The sequence below is a fragment of the Myiozetetes cayanensis genome, unplaced genomic scaffold (assembly GCF_022539395.1).
Source record: "Myiozetetes cayanensis isolate MyiCay16 unplaced genomic scaffold, myiCay2020 scf2-11, whole genome shotgun sequence".
In the NCBI taxonomy this organism is placed as follows: domain Eukaryota; kingdom Metazoa; phylum Chordata; class Aves; order Passeriformes; family Tyrannidae; genus Myiozetetes; species Myiozetetes cayanensis.
This window is the reverse complement of record NW_026087411.1, coordinates 95,967,120-95,985,597: the sequence shown is the minus strand read 5'-3', so window position 1 is coordinate 95,985,597 and position 18,478 is coordinate 95,967,120. Positions and strand designations below refer to the sequence as shown.

The 18,478-nt window shown below is 40.0% G+C and overlaps 1 protein-coding gene across 4 annotated transcripts in view; it reads right to left on the bottom strand.

Moving 5' to 3' along the window:
• Positions 1-13,847, bottom strand: part of SNTG2 (syntrophin gamma 2) — a 233,645-nt gene extending 219,798 nt beyond the window's left edge. For all 4 annotated transcript variants that reach the window (XM_050316361.1, XM_050316362.1, XM_050316364.1 and 1 more), the window contains exon 1: positions 13,745-13,847. In XM_050316361.1, the coding sequence (XP_050172318.1) occupies positions 13,745-13,816 (72 nt within the window). In that variant the 5' untranslated portion in view covers positions 13,817-13,847. The remainder of the gene's footprint in view (positions 1-13,744) is intronic.
• Between the last annotated feature and the right edge of the window lie 4,631 nt (positions 13,848-18,478).

Below are 18,478 nucleotides of genomic sequence, written 5' to 3'. Positions count from 1 at the left end.
CAGCTGCACCAGCATGGATCCTGCACTGGGATCACAAGTCCTACCCTGGACGACTTGCTCCAGCGTAGGTCTCTCTCTCTCTCCATGGGCCACAGGTCTCCAGCAGGACTCTGTGTCATCTTAGGCCTCCACCAGGCTCACAGCTTTCTTGTGCACTCCTCTGCTTTGGTGTGGGCTCCTTCATGAGCTGCAGAGGGGGGTCTCCACTCACCAACAGTCTTCCACAGGTGGCAGGGGTTTTTAGTTTTTGGTCTCTTCCCTGCTGAAGGGAGAGAGAGAGGAGGCAGAGAAGGAGCTCCCCTCCCCACCCTTCGGGCTTCTCTTCTCTCTCCTCTGGCTGCCAGCTTTGACCTCGGAGGCTGCGCTATGTCTCTGCCTGGAATTCCTTCTGCAGTATTTCTCATCCAGGCAGTTTTCTTCTAGAGTTTTTTCTCCACTCTGTTACATGTCTCGGTCAGGGAGGCTTCAGTGCCACACCTGTCCTCGGCCCAGGGCCAGGGGAGGAGGGAGGCCTGGCACACACCTGGGCCCCCTATATGGCTCCTAATTTCTGCTGTGCCACAAACCTTCTCTTCCGTTTTCTTAAATATGTAATTGGCAGAGGTGTTACTAAAACTTTTGATTGGCTTTGCTCCGGAAATCCACTTGGAAAAACTATTTTCAGGCCCAGGGCGGTCTGGTCGGCAAACCCACAACATTGGGTCTCCAGAGAGCAGTGAGAGTGGGCTTCTTCACCAGGAAAGGTCAGGAGGGAGCTCCAGGTGCTAGCGAGGTAGGCAGGAGAAGCATCCTTAGTGACCAGAAGCAAGAAAAGTGGAGCAAAATGACAGTCAAAGTACAATATCAAACCTGAATAGTGAGGAAAGTTTATAAACAGACACAGGTAAGGCATGGAGACATGTATATGCTCTTTAAACTTGATCAAATTAGAAGAAACATTCTCTCTCCTGCTATTCAGATGATCCATAACTTCACGTCATATATTTGTTTCTACTCACTAACACTATAACTAAAAGTTTGACAAACTAACAGTCAAGATACTAGCAATACCTGGCAACGTGCAACAGGAATTGAGAATAACTGGGAAGTCCTTAGGGTACTGGGCACTGCACTCACATTCATGTATTGCTTTTTGAAGGCAGAAAAAGCCGTATAATAATCCTAGCATATGGGTGTCATCTCTTGTTAAACGATGCTTTAAACTAGAATTAAAGCTCCTAAAATATTCTTTTGAAAAGACTTTTTTAACTCTTCCCCCATCTTTAGTTTATTTCCTAACTTCTCCTGATCCACTAATAGGAAGAACAATTTTCCCTAGCAAAAAAAAAAGGCTTTTTTGCACACCTCAGAGATTACCCATGTCTACTGTCTGAAATATTCTTCACTAATGTGCCCTGCCTCATTTCTTAAAAGAACCAAGTAATGATGACTAGTCTGCAGTCCATGAAGAACAAAGTACGCAGCAGAAGTTCTTTCCTCTACAGAGTTCCTCCGTTTGTGTAATTAGGGAAATTTGCAAATTGAAGGAATATTTTTCATCTTACTTCTCATAGCACACCTGAGACTAATTCTCCAAATCATACCCTCTCAAACATAAGAAAATTAGGAGGGAATAGTAAGGAGGAGGAAGAAAAAGAGCTGTCAATATTTATTTTTGCAGCCTGATCTCCAGTGCTATAGATTAATATTCTAAGGAAGGTGGGGGTTTAGCAGGGTAGGCAAGGAAGAGACCGCTATTCTCTTCATTTGTTCACTACTGGAGAGAGAAGATAGTAATAAGACTGCATCTTTTAATCACACTTGAAATATAAAATATAGAATCAAATTTACTGAGCCTATATCTAGACAGACTAGTAATGCATTATAAAAGAAGTAGATCTGCAGAGTAAAAGTGCATTTGTCAGGAATGCAAAATTTCTACCATGGGCATTTTGGAGAGGTTTTAGTTTGTACTTTTTATAGCATGATCCTATGGACTGACCCCTCATTAGTGGCTGCAATTAATCAAGTGCCTCTATGAAACATCTTTCAGTTTAGTTCCATCTGAAAGACATTCAGCCTGGATGCTTCTGTATCAGCATTTTAGTTAGCACTAGAAACAGATTTTTGAAGTAAATCTCCCCCAGTCATTCCCACTTATCATGCTCTGGTCTCCATCATATCACGGTCTCAGAGCACATGAGCTGGGGGTGCTTCAAGGGCAAACTTAGACAGACCAAGTACCAACAGGCATTCAGTCCACAGGGTGAGGCTAGAGCTAATCTGAAATCAAACTGAGATGTGAATTTTCAGTCCCTCTGCCTTATTCCACAAATCTACTTGTATTCAGATGTGCTACTTGCCAACACAGGATATAACTTTGATGCTCTCCAAACCACTTTACAACACAGACTATATGGCAATAAATATGGATGATAATGAGATTTATCCGAAAATCACGCTCCTAATCCAAAGTAAAATATTAATGCACATGTCCTAGGATGAAATAAAGACTGTTCAGAATGGATTATTTTCCATCATCATTTTATGCTTCATTCTGCAAGCCATAGTCTAAATACTTGTTTGAAAAAAGTCCTTTACTCAGCTCACTGGTGGTAAAATCCCCTGAATAAAAGGGTCAATGAGTCTCAAACACATCTGAGCACATCAGGTTAATACAATGACAAACAGGACAGCTACAGCAAAGACGACAAGTCTAAGCAGTGGCATCTCTACAAGCAAATAAAGCAGCTGAGGGCCTGAAGGTCAGGCAGCACAACTTGTATCAGTGAATCTAAATGCTTTTGCCCTCCCTGAAGACATAAACCACAATTGTGCCACCCACAGGAATGCATGGTCCCAGGCCATAGTCTGGATATGATCTGGGTGACTGTTAATTAGCCTAGGACAAAATTATGCAAAGGAAAATGTTAACATTTTGACAGTACAATCAAATGCATTTTAGTGCTTGGAGCTATGCCATGTCCACCTTAATGAGTGTAGTCAGTAGGCAGTAACTCCCATCCACAGAATGGAAAGGATACCAAAACCAATCTTCAGAAGGTTGAATGGAGTATTATTCTGCTTATACAGCAGTTGCTTGACATCCAACAAAACTTCCAGATCTCGAGATAGGGCTGTACCTCTAAATCACAGGTTTTCCTGTACCACCAGTGGAGAGACTGGAAGTCTATTAGGTCTTGAAAAACTAAGACAAGTTATTGTGTTTTCTGTTAACTGAAACGGTCATAAAAAGTATCTGTAGAACTCATTAGTGAAAGCACCTTAATTTCACATAAGAACATGTAATTAGGTCTACAAGATATTTGATCTGTAAATATCAAGCACACTGATGAAAGAGTGTGAGACTGCAATTTACAATCAGCACATCTAAATTTTTATTCTGTGCAATAATGTTCAAGATGACAATTTTCCATTATATTTAAGAAAGAAAATACTTTTTACTATTTCTTGCAGATGATATATAGAGAACACAGAATACTGCTTTGATTGTTCTTTTAAGTCACATCCAATTAAATGTAAGATAGAGAATTAGTTATCAGTGAGCAGAAGCCCTCCTAAAGAAACATCAAAACCACAAATAAAAGCAGAGATTATAGTCAGACAAGTCAATTACAGAGAAATGCTATTCTTAGACCTAAAAAATGTTCTCTCATCTTTCATTCTGGAGAATGGTTTGATTACTTAATTTAGATGGAAAAGATCCTTTCTTCCTAGGACTAGAGTTTTTCAATTTATATTGATAATACTATCAATAAAGACTGCGCTGTTTAGCTCTCTTGGCTGGCCTCTATTTGCTAAAGTTTCACAGAAATACTTCAAAAATAATGATGCTCTGCAAAATAATTTACTTTTTAGCACTTATAAATTCTATCTGAAAGAATTTATGGGATGGCATTATGTTAATCTCACACCTCAGTGCCATAAACCATGGTTATAAGTTGGTGGGTTTTAGTTTTATTTCTTACTTCTGCTAGATATGCTGGGCAGAATAGTCTGCCTTACAAAAAAATATTTTTACAGTTCTCCAAGAGCATTCAGCCTTAACACTAATTGCCTAAAATTATACATGAAGCACTCTGTGCACTTTTTTATGGCACTTGGCAATGAATCACATAGTGGACTAACACAGGGGAAATTTCATAAATTTGAAAAGATGAAGTCTTCATTTTATGCTATAAATTGATGAAGCAAGATGTTTTTATGAAATTGAATTAGATTGACCCTGGTCAGATTAAAATGACACTGGAATTATGAGAACTATAGATTCAACCCAAGCAGGTTTACTAGATTTAATTATTCTTAGCTATGAAAACTATAGCAAATAGACACTAAGTTAACCTTGTCACATGCATAAAAATCTCTCTAACTGCTAAAAAATGAAAAGAAGAAACAGAGGTAGCAGAAACTTAAGTATGGATTTTCCCTGCTGCGTGGATATACAAGTAACCCAGAAAAAACAACCCATTCCTCCCTGAGGTCTAGGTAACACCTCTCTGCTTACTCACTCCTTGCACATCCATGCCTTTGTATAACTACCCTATAATGTTTCTGTTCCTTAGGAAGAAAAAGATCCTCTCTTCATTTTTGTTAACTTCATGTCAGCTGGTGTGATAAACTGTGAAATAGAGAACCTACAACAAGGTATACATTCAACTAATGAGAAAGCCTAACATTTATTTTTTTTAGGTATAAAGCAAAGGTTATGACAAAGAAGCACAAGCTAGTGAAGCACAGAAGTAGAGGAGTAAATAAGCACAACAGTACATAAGCACTGTTAGTCACACAATAAAATAAAAGTTGAAGAGATCACAAAAAATCCCTAAATCAACTCAGCTTGTCAATTGTGGTTGGTTTAGGTTTTTTCCGGACTGGGAGACAGTAAAGTATTACCCATTCTTTCCTCTTTCCTCACATATGAAAGAAATGTTCTTGAGGGTTTAGTCAGAGATGGTTCCAACTGCTACAAGATTGCCTTTGGTAAGAATTACAAATCAAAGTTTTGTACCTATACAGGTTCAATTACAAGTAGTAAAACTTCGGAGAAGAAAGTATTCGTCCAAGCTACAATTTATGTTATCTGATTCTCTGTCATAAATAACAGAGAGCTCTTTGGGGTTATGTATGCAAATCAGATCTAAATAATTTCTCACCAGTAGGTTGCTGTGGTGGCATGATGACAGCTCAGACTTGCTTCCTGGACCATCTACCTTTAGGAGTATCCACATATTTCTAAGCTAATTGTGCTTAAAGCAGACAGCTTTATATTCAGTACATTTTCTGAAAAGGCCATGCTGCTTTTGGGAGTCCTTTGAGACCAACACATCCTGCTACTACTCTGCTACTTCTCCAACTTCAGTTGTTTAAACAGTTATTTAAACAGAGATGGTGCCATGCTTTTGTTAATGTCCCATCTGACAAAAAAGCAACAGCTGTTAAAACTTCTGCAAGTCTGATTTCAATGAAGAAATTTATTTTTTTAAATGGAAGGTACATTGAATAGATTTAATACTCATCTTCTGAAACTTCATATGTAAAAAGTGTTATACATATTGAATTTCACTTGATTGGGAGCAAAGATGTATAACTCTAAAGAGTGAATAAAGCGGCCCATATCCAATTTCTGCCATCTTTCCCTTGCAGATGGCACTATGGAACGAATTTTTAATTCAAGCTTAAACTGATGTCAGTAGTAATTTTGTCTACAGTAAATTTCAGTAATTTTCTAATGTAAAATGAGTGTCATCTTTGTCTTAAATATACCAAGAAAATTGGAGGTTTGTATAGAATTAGATACAGTGGACTGAAGTGCATCTCTTACCTACAGGTTATCAAAAGAGTGAGAAGGTCTTCATTTAATGTTTGATAATCTTGGAGGATATTTAATTTCCACAGACTGTAAGAATTTCTTCCCTTATGAATTGTAAATAGTACTACCATAACATATTCTTTGATTATCAGTCACAGAAGAGGTATCATATAGCTAGCCCATGTATAATGAAGTTTTTGTCAGAAAACAATGTCCTTTCACACATTAGGAGTACAGATACATGCAGGTATGCACACATGTTCCACTAGAAAGAACCGAAGATTCCTTTAATGATCACAAAATCCTGGGGATCACAAAATAATGGGCTTGGAGACTTTAGAACAGGAAAGTTACTCTTCAAAGCACACTACAAAGTCTAATCTTTTTACATAACATAATTTTTCTCTTAATATTCAAAAAAGACTATTCTGTTTAGCACATCCAGCATATGCACCATATGACGCACCAGATGCCTTAGTAAATAATTCATCTCTTAATGAAAAGTACCATAAATAGTTGCATAAAACAGTGTGAGGATGCCACTCATAACTACCCTGACAATTAAAAGCTAGAAAAGGAGAGGATTTTACAAAAAGCAATAGCTACATCACAAAACAATACTGTCTGACTCAACTGACAACATATGCTTACTGATGCTTCAACTGTATTCTGGAAATGCTCACACAGCGCAGATTACTGCACATCATTATATTGCCATTCTATCACGGCTTGTGAAGGGTGGTAGAAGAATGTCTAAATGCTGCATTTACAAAAATGCCGAAGACAGCAGGATGTGTTGAGAAAAAGAGAGGAAAAGACATCACATAAAATTAGATTGCTATGCCTGCTTGAAGAGAGTATTTTACTAGTATAGAAGAAACTGGCATTTTATTAACACAAAACATCTATGAGTAATTCCTAAAGCCTTTCTAAAAATGTGACTTAATGCTGTTAAGACAGGATTTGTATGGAAAGATGCGTCCATGAATTTCCTTGAAGTATGTACTTCTTAGCTGCAGTCAGTGAAAAAGAAACATAAATCTCTATGCTTGTTGACTGAGCAGGTTTGCTGGAGAGGAACATGGCAACATGCTTGTGACAAACAGCTTTCAAATTTGCATGTGTCCTTGTGATATCCAATATGAGATCAATTATTCTGATACTTTCCTCCAATAAATTTAATATTTTTACATACACCTAGAGGAAAAACACAGCTTCTGTAGAGGAAACAAAATAATATTCCTTACTATCTCCCATATCATTTAGCACTGTTTTGAATGTGTATGCTTGTTCTTCTGTATTTTTCACGTTACATATTAGCACTATACAAGCTACATAACATATCCATGTTCATAGTGATGCAATACATACTAGTCTTTAGTTGGATAAATAAGAGAAGCCAGTGTTTGTGCGCATAAGTTAAATGAACAGGTATTCTCCAAAGAAGTCCACATCCATTTAATAGGACAAGATAGTTCATGATTTACTGAGAGGGGAAAAAAATAATCTAATTGAGATACAGAAGAAAACTTTTAAAACATTCCCTCAATCCAAATTTACAAAGAAAACCCCTAAAAAACCCTCAGTTCAAAAACCTTAACTAAAATCGCTTTCCTTTAGCTTCTCCGCTTGTGAAAGCAGGAACAATAATGCTCACCCACTTTACAGTGTACTCTGAAACTTATTATACTACTATTTACATTATCTATCTGGTGTACAGATAGATGTTAACAATTGTTAGGAAGAACCACAGTAATCTCACTGTGGAAGCTCTATTCGCCAGCTTGTATAGTGCAGCAAACACACTGTTTTTCCACTGGCTATGTGAAAACTGCCCATCACAAAACAGCAGCTGAGCTACCTTGAGCCCCACTTGAACTCATTCCATTTGTTGTTAGGCCTCCTGCAAAACTGGGCATAAAAGGTAATTCCCATCAAAAGGTACAACCACCAAACTGCCATTTTGTGGGAAGGAAGAATCACCAAGAGCTGCCAACAAAGATGTGATACCAAAAGGTTTTGACTCCATCACCAGATAACATTGCTTCTGTGGCCCTCAACAAATCAATTAACCCTCTCTACTGTAAATATAGTGTGGAATTCAGTATTGCTTTCAGTCGAGGATGGGCTATGGAATTCAGCCACTTATACTCTGGGAAGTGTGTTTACAGTAAAGATGTTAAGTGGTCATGAAAAAAAGCTACTCCAGATGCACTTTGCACAGCAGATGGCATTACACAGAACTTGCCTGTTTAAGGAAAAAGCTTCTCCTCAGTTTTTAATCATCTGGTGACTTAAAATTCTCAGATAAACTGTGAAAAGGTAAAAAATCCCAAAACAGGCATAAAACAGTCATGCAAATTTGGCATGGTGGAAGGAAGCATTACAAGGTTAATGATTTTACAGTATCATGGAGCATGAGCATGTACAAAGCCTCTTTAAACACAGTACAAAACAACTGATGATTTACATTCTCTAAATACCAGAAATGGATTTTGTCCCTATAAAAATCTGAACTTCACAAGGAGATGATAAATGAGATAATATTGATTGTATTGTTCTAAAGGGTTCTAGCTTTTCAAGGTTATATCCTTTAGAGAGTTTGTAAATCTCATTACAGAAATTTGCCTGCTGATATATATAAATAAAGAGTGGCAGAAGAGATCCAGCATGACAGGTCTCACTGAAGTCACACTGTTCTTTTAGACAGAAGATTCAGACAAGCAGGTACAGAGGAGTTCAAAACAGTAGAATCTGCCTGCCTTTTTCAAAGACAACAGACCAAATAAATTTAGATTATATCTGCAGTAAATGAATGTTACTGACAAAGGGTTACGGTAGTGAAAAACAATCTTGGGCCTCAGTCGGCTTTAACTGTCAGCTTCGTCAGTAATATGAAGGATAAGTAAAACCAGATTGTTCCTACTACTTTACTTTAACATGCAATTTTATAGTAAATGTATAGCGAATTAATGTCAGATGAAAGTCAGCATCAGCCTTTTCCTGCTTCTGGTGGGGAAATAAAAAAACACCCAAAAAACATCAAGTAGCACACAAAAAAGCAAGTGCAATAATGTGCTAAATTTCCCTGAAGTTATGCATTCACTCTTAACTAATGGAGGAAAAGAAGAGGCACATATACTAGCCATCCGCTTTTTAAAATCTTGGGACTTCTCTCTGAGGCATTGGGAAGGGATGTGTGTGTGTGGTGTGGGGAAGAGTAATACTGTATAGGACTAGGGATCCTTCTGTCCTGATGGGCAGCAGTCACCAGTGCATGCTGCCAGCCACAAAGGCTAACGGCATCAGCAACAAGAGACATGATCCATGTAATCACTTCCCTTCACTTGGCATTCACTAGACTGCACCCAGTTTTGGGCCCTGCAATACAAGAAGCACACTGACAAATAGGAGCAAGTCCAATCAATGCCCAAGACAGCTGGAGCACGTCCCCTATGACAAGAGGCTGAGTAAGCTGGGCTTGCTTGAACCTAAAGAAGTAGTGGCTTTAAGGGAGGAGCTAACAGCACCCCTGCTTCACCATGAAGACTATCCAGCAGAAAGCAGGTTGCCCAGAGAGGCTGGGCTGCAGTCTCCATCCTTGGAGGTTTTAAAGATGCTATGGGAAAAAGACCTAAGCAACTCAATCTGAATTCCACACAATGACTGCTTTCTGGGGAAGGTTAGGCTCACAGACCTCTCAAGGTCCCTTTCACCCTGAATGAGTCTGATTTGTGTTTGCTGTCTCTATTATTGCGATGCCACTGACAAGCAATACTAGGTGTCAGTGTTTTAGGAACACAGTCATGCCCTGCTCCTTTCTGCTGAGCTCTACTACCATTTCTATTCTCAGCAGTCTCCTCACCGTGAAGTGAAAGTGATTCTATTTATATTCATCTCATAAAATGTTTAAAACATCACAAAAAAAAACCTGCTTACAATATGAAACACAGATCTGAGAAGTAAAAGGAATACCAATGCTGTTCTTTTCCTAAGCAGCAGGTGAGCACAAGTCTTATTTCCATTAAGATGTTAAAGCCATAAGCTTGAATATGTTTTTTATCACTTTGATAACTGTTTTCATGAAGATATGCAAAGGTAAAAGCAGGATTTAGTTTTGATTTACGGCAGCAAGGAAGCCAAGTGAAGAAACATGAAAAATTTCATCATTCTGGTATTTAGTAAGTGCTTGGTAAATTTCTTTCATAGGATCTTGAAACTACTAATTTCACAGATTTTTAAGGGAAGAAAAACACCTGCCAAATAAGTGGGAAGACAACAAAATTTACACTGGAACATATTTCTTAGGCTTTACACAACAGAATACCTGGACACACCCTCTTTGTCATGAAGCTCAGTCATCTATTTTTTTGTGCTTTCCATCCCCAAATCAGAAGACAAATTTTGTTCACTTCACAACAAAAGTTTCTGAAACCAGCTTTTGCCCAGCAAGGAATTTTAAAGGAAAATGAGTGTTTGAGAGAAAAAGCTTCCATTAATAAGTATATACTATTTATTTGTATTGTGGCATAGACAGATCTTGGAAATAATTTTGAAATCTATGCCACCTTAGTAATGATGATAGAACTTTTCATAAAAACCACAGGAAAGTTGACCTTCTAACAAGTCACATACAGTATGAATGAATGATTTCCAAACCTACTAAAATACTGGCATGGATATTAATGGGGTCATCTATTTTACGAAAATGGCAAGATTAAATGTTGACCCTGAAAAGATAGTTAAGGAAAAGACAAGACACTGATGTTTATGGTAACATGACACCTAGTGTTCACTTTCAGGAAGCTTCTGTACTGGAAGGTGCCAAATCCTGAATATCAGTGCCTCAGGACTTGCTTTCCAAAAAAAACCTTAGTAAAAAAATATCAGCATCTCTAACCAAGTACCTAAACCACACAGACAAAGTGAAAAAGCAGGGGAGAAAAGGAACAGAAAATCTGTCTGTGCTGCATTTGCTTTTCTTATTGAGTACACAACCTGGGTAACACCAGAAAAGAGTGTTATCCAAAGAAGCTTCACATTGCCTTTTTTTTTTCTTGGGATTTTTGCTGAAAAAAAAAGTCTACTGATAGGTTTTTTTCTGATTGTGTATGGAATTTATTAGAAAACTGGGTCTACTACATACAACATGCACAAGTTTAAGAGAAAAGTCCCTATTTAAAAAACCCCAAAACTAGTGACAAGGTTTATTTATTTATACAGAGCAACGGACTGTACATTTATTTCTTCGTTTTAAATTCTCGTATATCAACAGTACAAGTGCCAGTAAGGCTATCATTCCCTTTCAAGCTTCTAGCAATACAATGAAAACCACAGTACCTAATGCACACAAGATCAATGAGACCATAAAATCCACGTGAAATCATGGCATAGGCACTCTAACATAATGTGTAACAATTCCTAAGGGATATGACCCCTTGAATATTTCTAAGGGTAAAGAGGGAAAGGACCACATGAGAAATCAGAACAAAAAGTTCAGTACAGATTTTGAAAGCAGATTAATTAGAATCTGACACTGAACGAAACAGGTGTCAGAAATTACACTATGAAAAGACTGGTAAAACATTACAGAAAGATCTGATTGAAACTTCAGTCTACAGAACAAAACATAAACAACTGCACTTCAAAATGTTTATAGATACATTGCATGAAACATTCTCAATATAGCTTGTTAGTGTCAAAAATACACACATGCAAAATATATTAGTATAGTATTTCAAATCTAGCACACTGTCTTTAATTTAAAAGTATGCTGAGTTACTTTCCAGGGAGTAGTATTTAATTTTTTTCTCTCCTAAAGAGAAAAAACAATACAAAAATAACCCAACTATCTTTTAAGTATTAAAACTATCTAGCTACCAGAAGCTCAAACAATTAATTGGACTCAGTATGCAGTGTTTAGTAAATAGCAACTACTGTTATTACTTCTTTTTCCAAGAAAAATGTGTACACAGTCAATACACAGATATTAAAACACACATTTTTCTTTTAGCAAAGTAAACAGACTTAGATCCCAATACTGTCAGATAACTCAAACACTTATCACAGCATTAATTAAAAATCAAATTCTTATTTTTTAATACATTTTGAGGATAATTCTCTGCAGAAGTTTAGTAGGTGGCATCTCTGGGGAGCCAGGCAGTTATAAACTCAGCTAAGTAAGTATCTTCCATAAAATGTCCCTGTATGGCTTTTTTACTCAGACTATATATTCACCCCTTCTTTCAGTCATACCTCTCTACTTAGAATGGTTTGGAAAGTGAGGCTAAATTGTTCTGTGTTTGTTGGAAACAGACAGGTTGCCAAAGCCTTAGATTCATAGCACTATTTCTGATTTAGGGTCAAGATAAACCATATAGCCACAAGCCTTTAGTTCCTACACTTTTGTCCAAAAGGTGAGTTCACCATCCATTGAGCATCTAGTTTGGTGACAAGCAGAAGTCCCATGGGTAACAGCAGGAATGGCATGTCATATTGGCCTTAAACATATATACATTTAACACAATTACAAGAATACCAGTCATAAAATTTTACCTAATCATAGTGATTATCCCTCACCTTTAACGCTGAAGTATTCTGAACTGCCATACAACCTACTCAGCTGTTAACATTTTAGATAATTGCTGCACAAATTATTTTTGCAGTTTATGAACAGGTCTTACAAAATTAAGAGCTGTGAAACAGCTTTAAAATACAGAGAATTCTACAGTACGTTTGATTCCATTATTTCATTTTGAATTATAGAAATTCTAAAAACATAAAGGTTAAATTTTTGCATCTCTTCACACACAGTACAAATACACAATACAAAAGCTGTCTTGGACAAGACAACAGTTTGCTTCTGCAGATTTATGTGCAGTTTACATGCTTACAATCTCAGGTATCCTCTACCCTTTGCTTCTGAACCTACATTTCCAAATATTTACTCTCAGGATTACAGAAGCTCAAACCAGTTATGAATTCACTGTGAAGGGAGAACGTGTCTCCAAGTTAGCCTTCATGCAGCTGAGACACCTTCTCAACAACACTCTGGATAAAACCATGAGGAACATGAACGCAGTTTTCCTTTAAAAATTGCAAGGCTCTGGTCACCGAAATAGCTCAAAGGACAGGACAAAAAAAAAAAATTGAAAGGCTGTTTATTTTAGCAACGGTAAATATTATATATATATAAATATATATATGCATATATACAATGAATGTATTTTATCTGGTGATTGCAAACCACTGCGATGGCGCTTCAACAAAACAACTTTAGATGCCAAAAAGAGCGGCACATTAAACCACAGAGCCTGTAATGATTTTAAAAGGTCCGCAGGGCAGACCTACTACATTTTATATAAACCAGGAGAGCGGAGAACCGCCGTCAGAGGGCATCATTCATGAATGATTTGCCAAATACGCTGCCGTAAAGTAGCAAGTTATTTTGTAACTCCTACACGGGCTTCTCTTAAAAGTACATAAGGTGCTAAATACATCGAAGTAGCTGATCTTTTATTTTTTGTCAGCACGGGCTTGCGGTCCCCGGGAAACTCGACCCTCACGCTGCAGCCTGTCACGGGACCGGGATCAATCCGGACAAGTCCCGCACGGCAGCGCTGCCAGCGCGGTGCCGCCCCGCTCCTCGTCCCCGCGGCCGCTGCGGGGCTGCCGGAGGAGGGCGGGATGGGGGATGGCGGAAGGGTGGGATGGCGGGCATCCCGCCCGAGGGAGCCGCGCGGCAGCTGCCGCCTCGTCCCTCCCGGAGCCCCGCCGCCAGCCCGAGCCCGCACCGCCCCGCTCCGCTCCCCGCTCCCTGCACGCAGGCGCCTCCCTCCCGCCCTCCGGGCAGCGCCGCCGGCGGGACCCTCCCCACCCCCGCCCCGCCGCGGCGAGTTGGCACCGGGACGGGCTGAGGGGAGAGCGGATACTTGCCCAGGTGGGGACGAGGAGGCTGCCGGGCCGCTCGAGCGGTGCTGGAGGAGGCTGCTTCTCCGCCACGCTCATCTCCTCCCATGCAGCTGGCGTGGTCCTCTCAGACGGGCGGCTTGGCGGGACGCGGTGCCCCCGGCACCGACTCCCAAGCGCCCGCCCCTCCCGGCAGCGCCGACGTCCCGGCTCCGCGGGGCTCCGCGGGGCAGGCTGGCTCCGCGCTGGGCTCCGCCGCCCGCGCCCCAGGCGGGGCGGGATGGGACGTGGGGGCTCGCCGGAGGCTCGGAGCCAGGAGGGGAGAGGAAGGCGGCGGCGTGGCGCTGGCTATTTAACTTGGCTCTTCTCCGGGGGAAGGTGCCGCCGCTCCCGCTCCCCTCTGCGGCCGCATCCCGACAGCCGAGCTGTGGGTGCTCCTGCGAGCGCTGCCGCGCTCCTCCCCGACACCGCACGGCCCCGCTCGGCCCGCCCCGCGGGGCTCCCGCCCGGCGCCGCAGCCCGCGGGGCGAGGGCGGGCCGGAAAGTTGTCGGGCGAGGGAGCTCTGCTGGGGCAGCGTGGGCGATGTGGGGCGATGTGGAGTTGAGGGCACTGCCACTCCGAGCGCTGCCCCCCACTGTCCGCGGCCACAGCGGGCAGTCGCGCCTGGCGGCGGGGTCGTAAGACACAACCGCGCACGGCCTCCACTGCAATAAAGCACATGGCCCCTCGCTCGCTGATCTCTGAATCAAAACCAAGAGCAGTTTGGCATCCTTCGAGTATTCTGGGTAGCCTTGGCGTGGGATAACACAGGGCAGTCTATCTTTCCAAGAGAAGTTCCCAACCATGAATATTGCAATCAGATTTTGCTCTTCGGTGCATCCGAGCTGCTAACCATCCAAGTTCCTAACCATGGCCCAGGCTGTCAGTTTTGGGGGAGCTTCTTGTAGGTTAGTTGTGGCAATGTTGAGGCTGATCCTAAGAATAAGAGGTTCATCTGGTCTTTGACGTACTACCTTATTAGTAGACATATTTTTCTACTGTCGGGAGAAAGGGGAAAGCTTTTAACTTTTCCCATCAGTTTACTTAAAAATGGGCAGTTTTTAGCTATATACTACTCTGTTTTCTTATCTAAGTGTAATTTGAAAAGGTATCTCTATTCCCTTTTGAAGCCTCTGCCTTGTCATGCAAAGATGAGAAGCTACCACACACAAATGGATAATTAAAAAAGGGTGACTGGAGCTGGCCAGACTTTTTCTAAAGTTACTTTTAAAGGTTTTCTTTTTTTCCCTCCCTCTAAAGCAGTGGCCACTGCTTTTAACTCTTGGTTAAGTGGGCAAGAAATGTGCATTGTCTTCTACTTGGAGGTAAATCCATATGAAACCCTGCTCCTCACTGCTGTATTTTACCCTAGTATGGACTCTTCCCTCCCTAGGTCTCCCTGTCAAAAAATACCTCATGTTATTTCTGTCTACAGTTTGATCTTCACATGTACTAGAGCCTTGCAGAAGATGGGAAGAGGACAGTTTGCGCTGTAGGATTATGGAGTTTCAGTTGTTCTCAGGGGGTACTTGGGGACCTCCACCTCTGCCTGAGTTTTACCTTTGCTGTGGCTGAGGCCCGAGATTGACATGCAGCAAGGAGTCAGTACCATTCTCCTGAAGAGGTGGAGCTCGTACTCAAGCCGATCTGCCCCAATCCATCCTGTGCATAAAAAGCCATTTATGTCACTCCATGTCTGTAGAAAATTGTGTGACAACACCCTGGCAATGTGAAATGTTCAAAGAGATGAGATTGGGCCACTGCCACTGCCTAACATGACCATACAAACTTCTGTGCATGTGGAGTGTGTTGACGCTGTGAGAGGTATAAGCCTTTCTGCTTAAGGTTAAAGACAAAGAAAGCAAAGCCACACAGATGAGCTGCAACCTGTTTGGAGATGGATTGCTCCGAGCTCCATTGACTGGGAGTTGCCAGGAATCAGCAAACACCAGCAGCAGTCCTGATGAGTATTTGTTAGTGTGGACAATGGTTTTGCTGTGACTACTAAATTATCACATTTAGTGTTGCTTCTCATGGTTTTTCTTCATGGTTTCCCTTCATAAATGTGGTGCATAAGTGGGGATTTAAAAGTGGAGATACAAGTTAATGTAAATACAAAATAAATAGCATAACAGTATGATAGTGTACAGGGAATTTATATGGGAAATGACTTCCAGAGATAAGCAGAATAGAAAGACCTTACTTTCTGGAATTTTTCTATTTACTTACAATTTGTACTTTTAAAACTTAAAAATCCTTGTCAAAGCCTTGTACAAAATATATGACTTCCTGAACAGCTTATCTAAACATTGACACCTACATGAATGATTTATGGAATTCACGAAAAACTGGATAGAATCAGACGGCTAATGAACTATTAATGCTAAGTTCTTCATGGAATTAATGAGTACACATCACTGAATTATATTTTCCTATTGTATTGCTGTACTGAACGTGGGTACATATAATTTGGGGGAGGATTAGGAAAAATATTAATTACTTTGAACATAATTTGAGCTAAGCCAGTTTGTGATAGTCTCATCTAATACTTTTCTTTATTTCAAGGGATGATCAGGTTTAATAGCTTAAGAAATGTATGAGCTTTTTAGGAGTTGATACCTTGTTCAGTTTGTTACTAGTGGAAAGCTTATATGTGTTTTTCCCTCTATTGTGTTTGTATTTTTTCAGTTTCACTGTGTCTCTGATCCTGCAAAAGGTTTTGCTTTTGCCATTTCTGAAATAAAGCAAATTGGAAGGCGGCTGTCAAGTAGCTATTTTAGTGATGACAGTTTTTATTTCTCTGGATTACATTAAATCCTATAATTTGGAATAAGGGAACTATATGAAAACTTCTAACCCATGAGATTTCAGAAAAATCAACAAAATATCAAGAAAGTAATCATTCAAAGAGATAAAGGTTCAAGAGAATGTGGAATGTTCAAGGGAATGTTTTGGGTAATCATGATTTTAAGTCAAACCTGTGATTTTAGGATGTTACTTTAGATAATGGTCAGGAAGTTTCATAAAGATCTGACTTGGCTGACAACAGGAAAATTGCAAAGGGTGCAAAAGATTTTAATAAAATCAGCATGCATGAAGACAGATGCAAACTGCTGAATCTGGAAAATATCGTATTACAGACCTGTCTTTACTTCCTTCTCTTTTCTTGCACACGGTTGCATTTGTACATACAAACACACACACACAGATGATACTTAGAGAATAGAAACAGGAGACTATTAGCACTAAAACAATAAATAATTTATTTTACTAAGCCAACTAGATGTCAAGGTTAAAGGCTTTTTCAAGAGAAGTGGATGAAAGAGTATAATTTGTTTTTCCAGGAGATGTAGGTATGCAGGCATTACAAACATGTCTCTGTCTACACAAAAACATTCGCAAAGCTAGTGAAGGAATTGGTTGTCTTTATATAAACTCCAGTTTGCAGATGCAGTTTTACTTTTCAGACATTAATATTTCCTGTATTCATCAGGAAAAAGGCCTTTTTGTAAAATTTAAGTGCTTTGTGAACTTCATTTTATTTAGTGTTTTACTACCAAAACAAATGCTCCTCCATTTAGTTTTGTATTGTGGGGTAAGATCAAAGCTATGGGGAAGGAATGCAAGTTAGAAGTTTCTGACTTGGAAGTTGTATGAAAGGCATGGTGAAAATGCCACATCCTAAGGAAATTGGTGCCTGTCTTGAGGAGGATGCTGCCATTTAGCCACTGGTATCTGCCAATTTAGGAGGAGTCAGGAAGACACTAGCATGCTGACAATCAACATTAGATCCCTATCTCAATCTGCTCTCTGTTTGCCACAAGCTTATGAGTGAGGGGCAAATTAAGGGAATAACAACTAGACAGTCTATCAGAGGACAGTAATGTTCCAGAGGCTGCTTAAAATATGCACTGATAAATCACTAAAATTTCACAAGTATGTTCTTTTGCTTCAAAAGACCAACACTTCCTTGCTTTTATGAATCTACAATATACATGAAATACCCTGTAACTCGCTGTCCCAGAAATTTACTCAATTCATTGCATGGAGTAAGAAACTGCAACTATACATACAGCAATAGCAAACTGGAAAGAGACAGTAAAATTGTCTGTAACATCAAATGAAAGCAAGAGACTGCTGTATTTCAAACAAACAAACAAAAACTTTCCTTGAACAATTGTTCATTGAGAAAGGGTGATTGAAATAAGCATCTCATGCTTTCAGGACAGACAGTTTGAGCAACGCGTGGGAGAGACGGTTTAAAAGTTTGCTGAACTGTCACCACTCCTGACCCCTTTGTTGAGGCTTAGGTACACCTTAGCAAGGCACCTTGCTACCAAAGTAAAGGATTGGTTAGGGCAAACCAGTGCTATTTTGCCTGTCACTGGAATGAGTACTGACTGCATCAATCAGGAGTTCAGCATCCCAAGCTGTTCATGAGAGCAAGTCCTCTTTGCTACCCTGAGCAAGTTATTATGAAAGACGATCAAAAATGGGTAACTGAGTGACTGGACATCTGAATGATGTATTCCCAGTGGGTGTTTACAGAGGGATAGTGAACTGATCAGTATGTATTCTTCAAAATCAGACAGTTTTGATAACACTGAAAACATCAATGTGGACTTCCAGTGCTTATCACCAGCTGAGGAAAAGAAGCAAGTAGCAAGTGGCAAGCAATTGGCGAAATGGCACTGTGGAACCACGTAGGATTTTAGTACTGC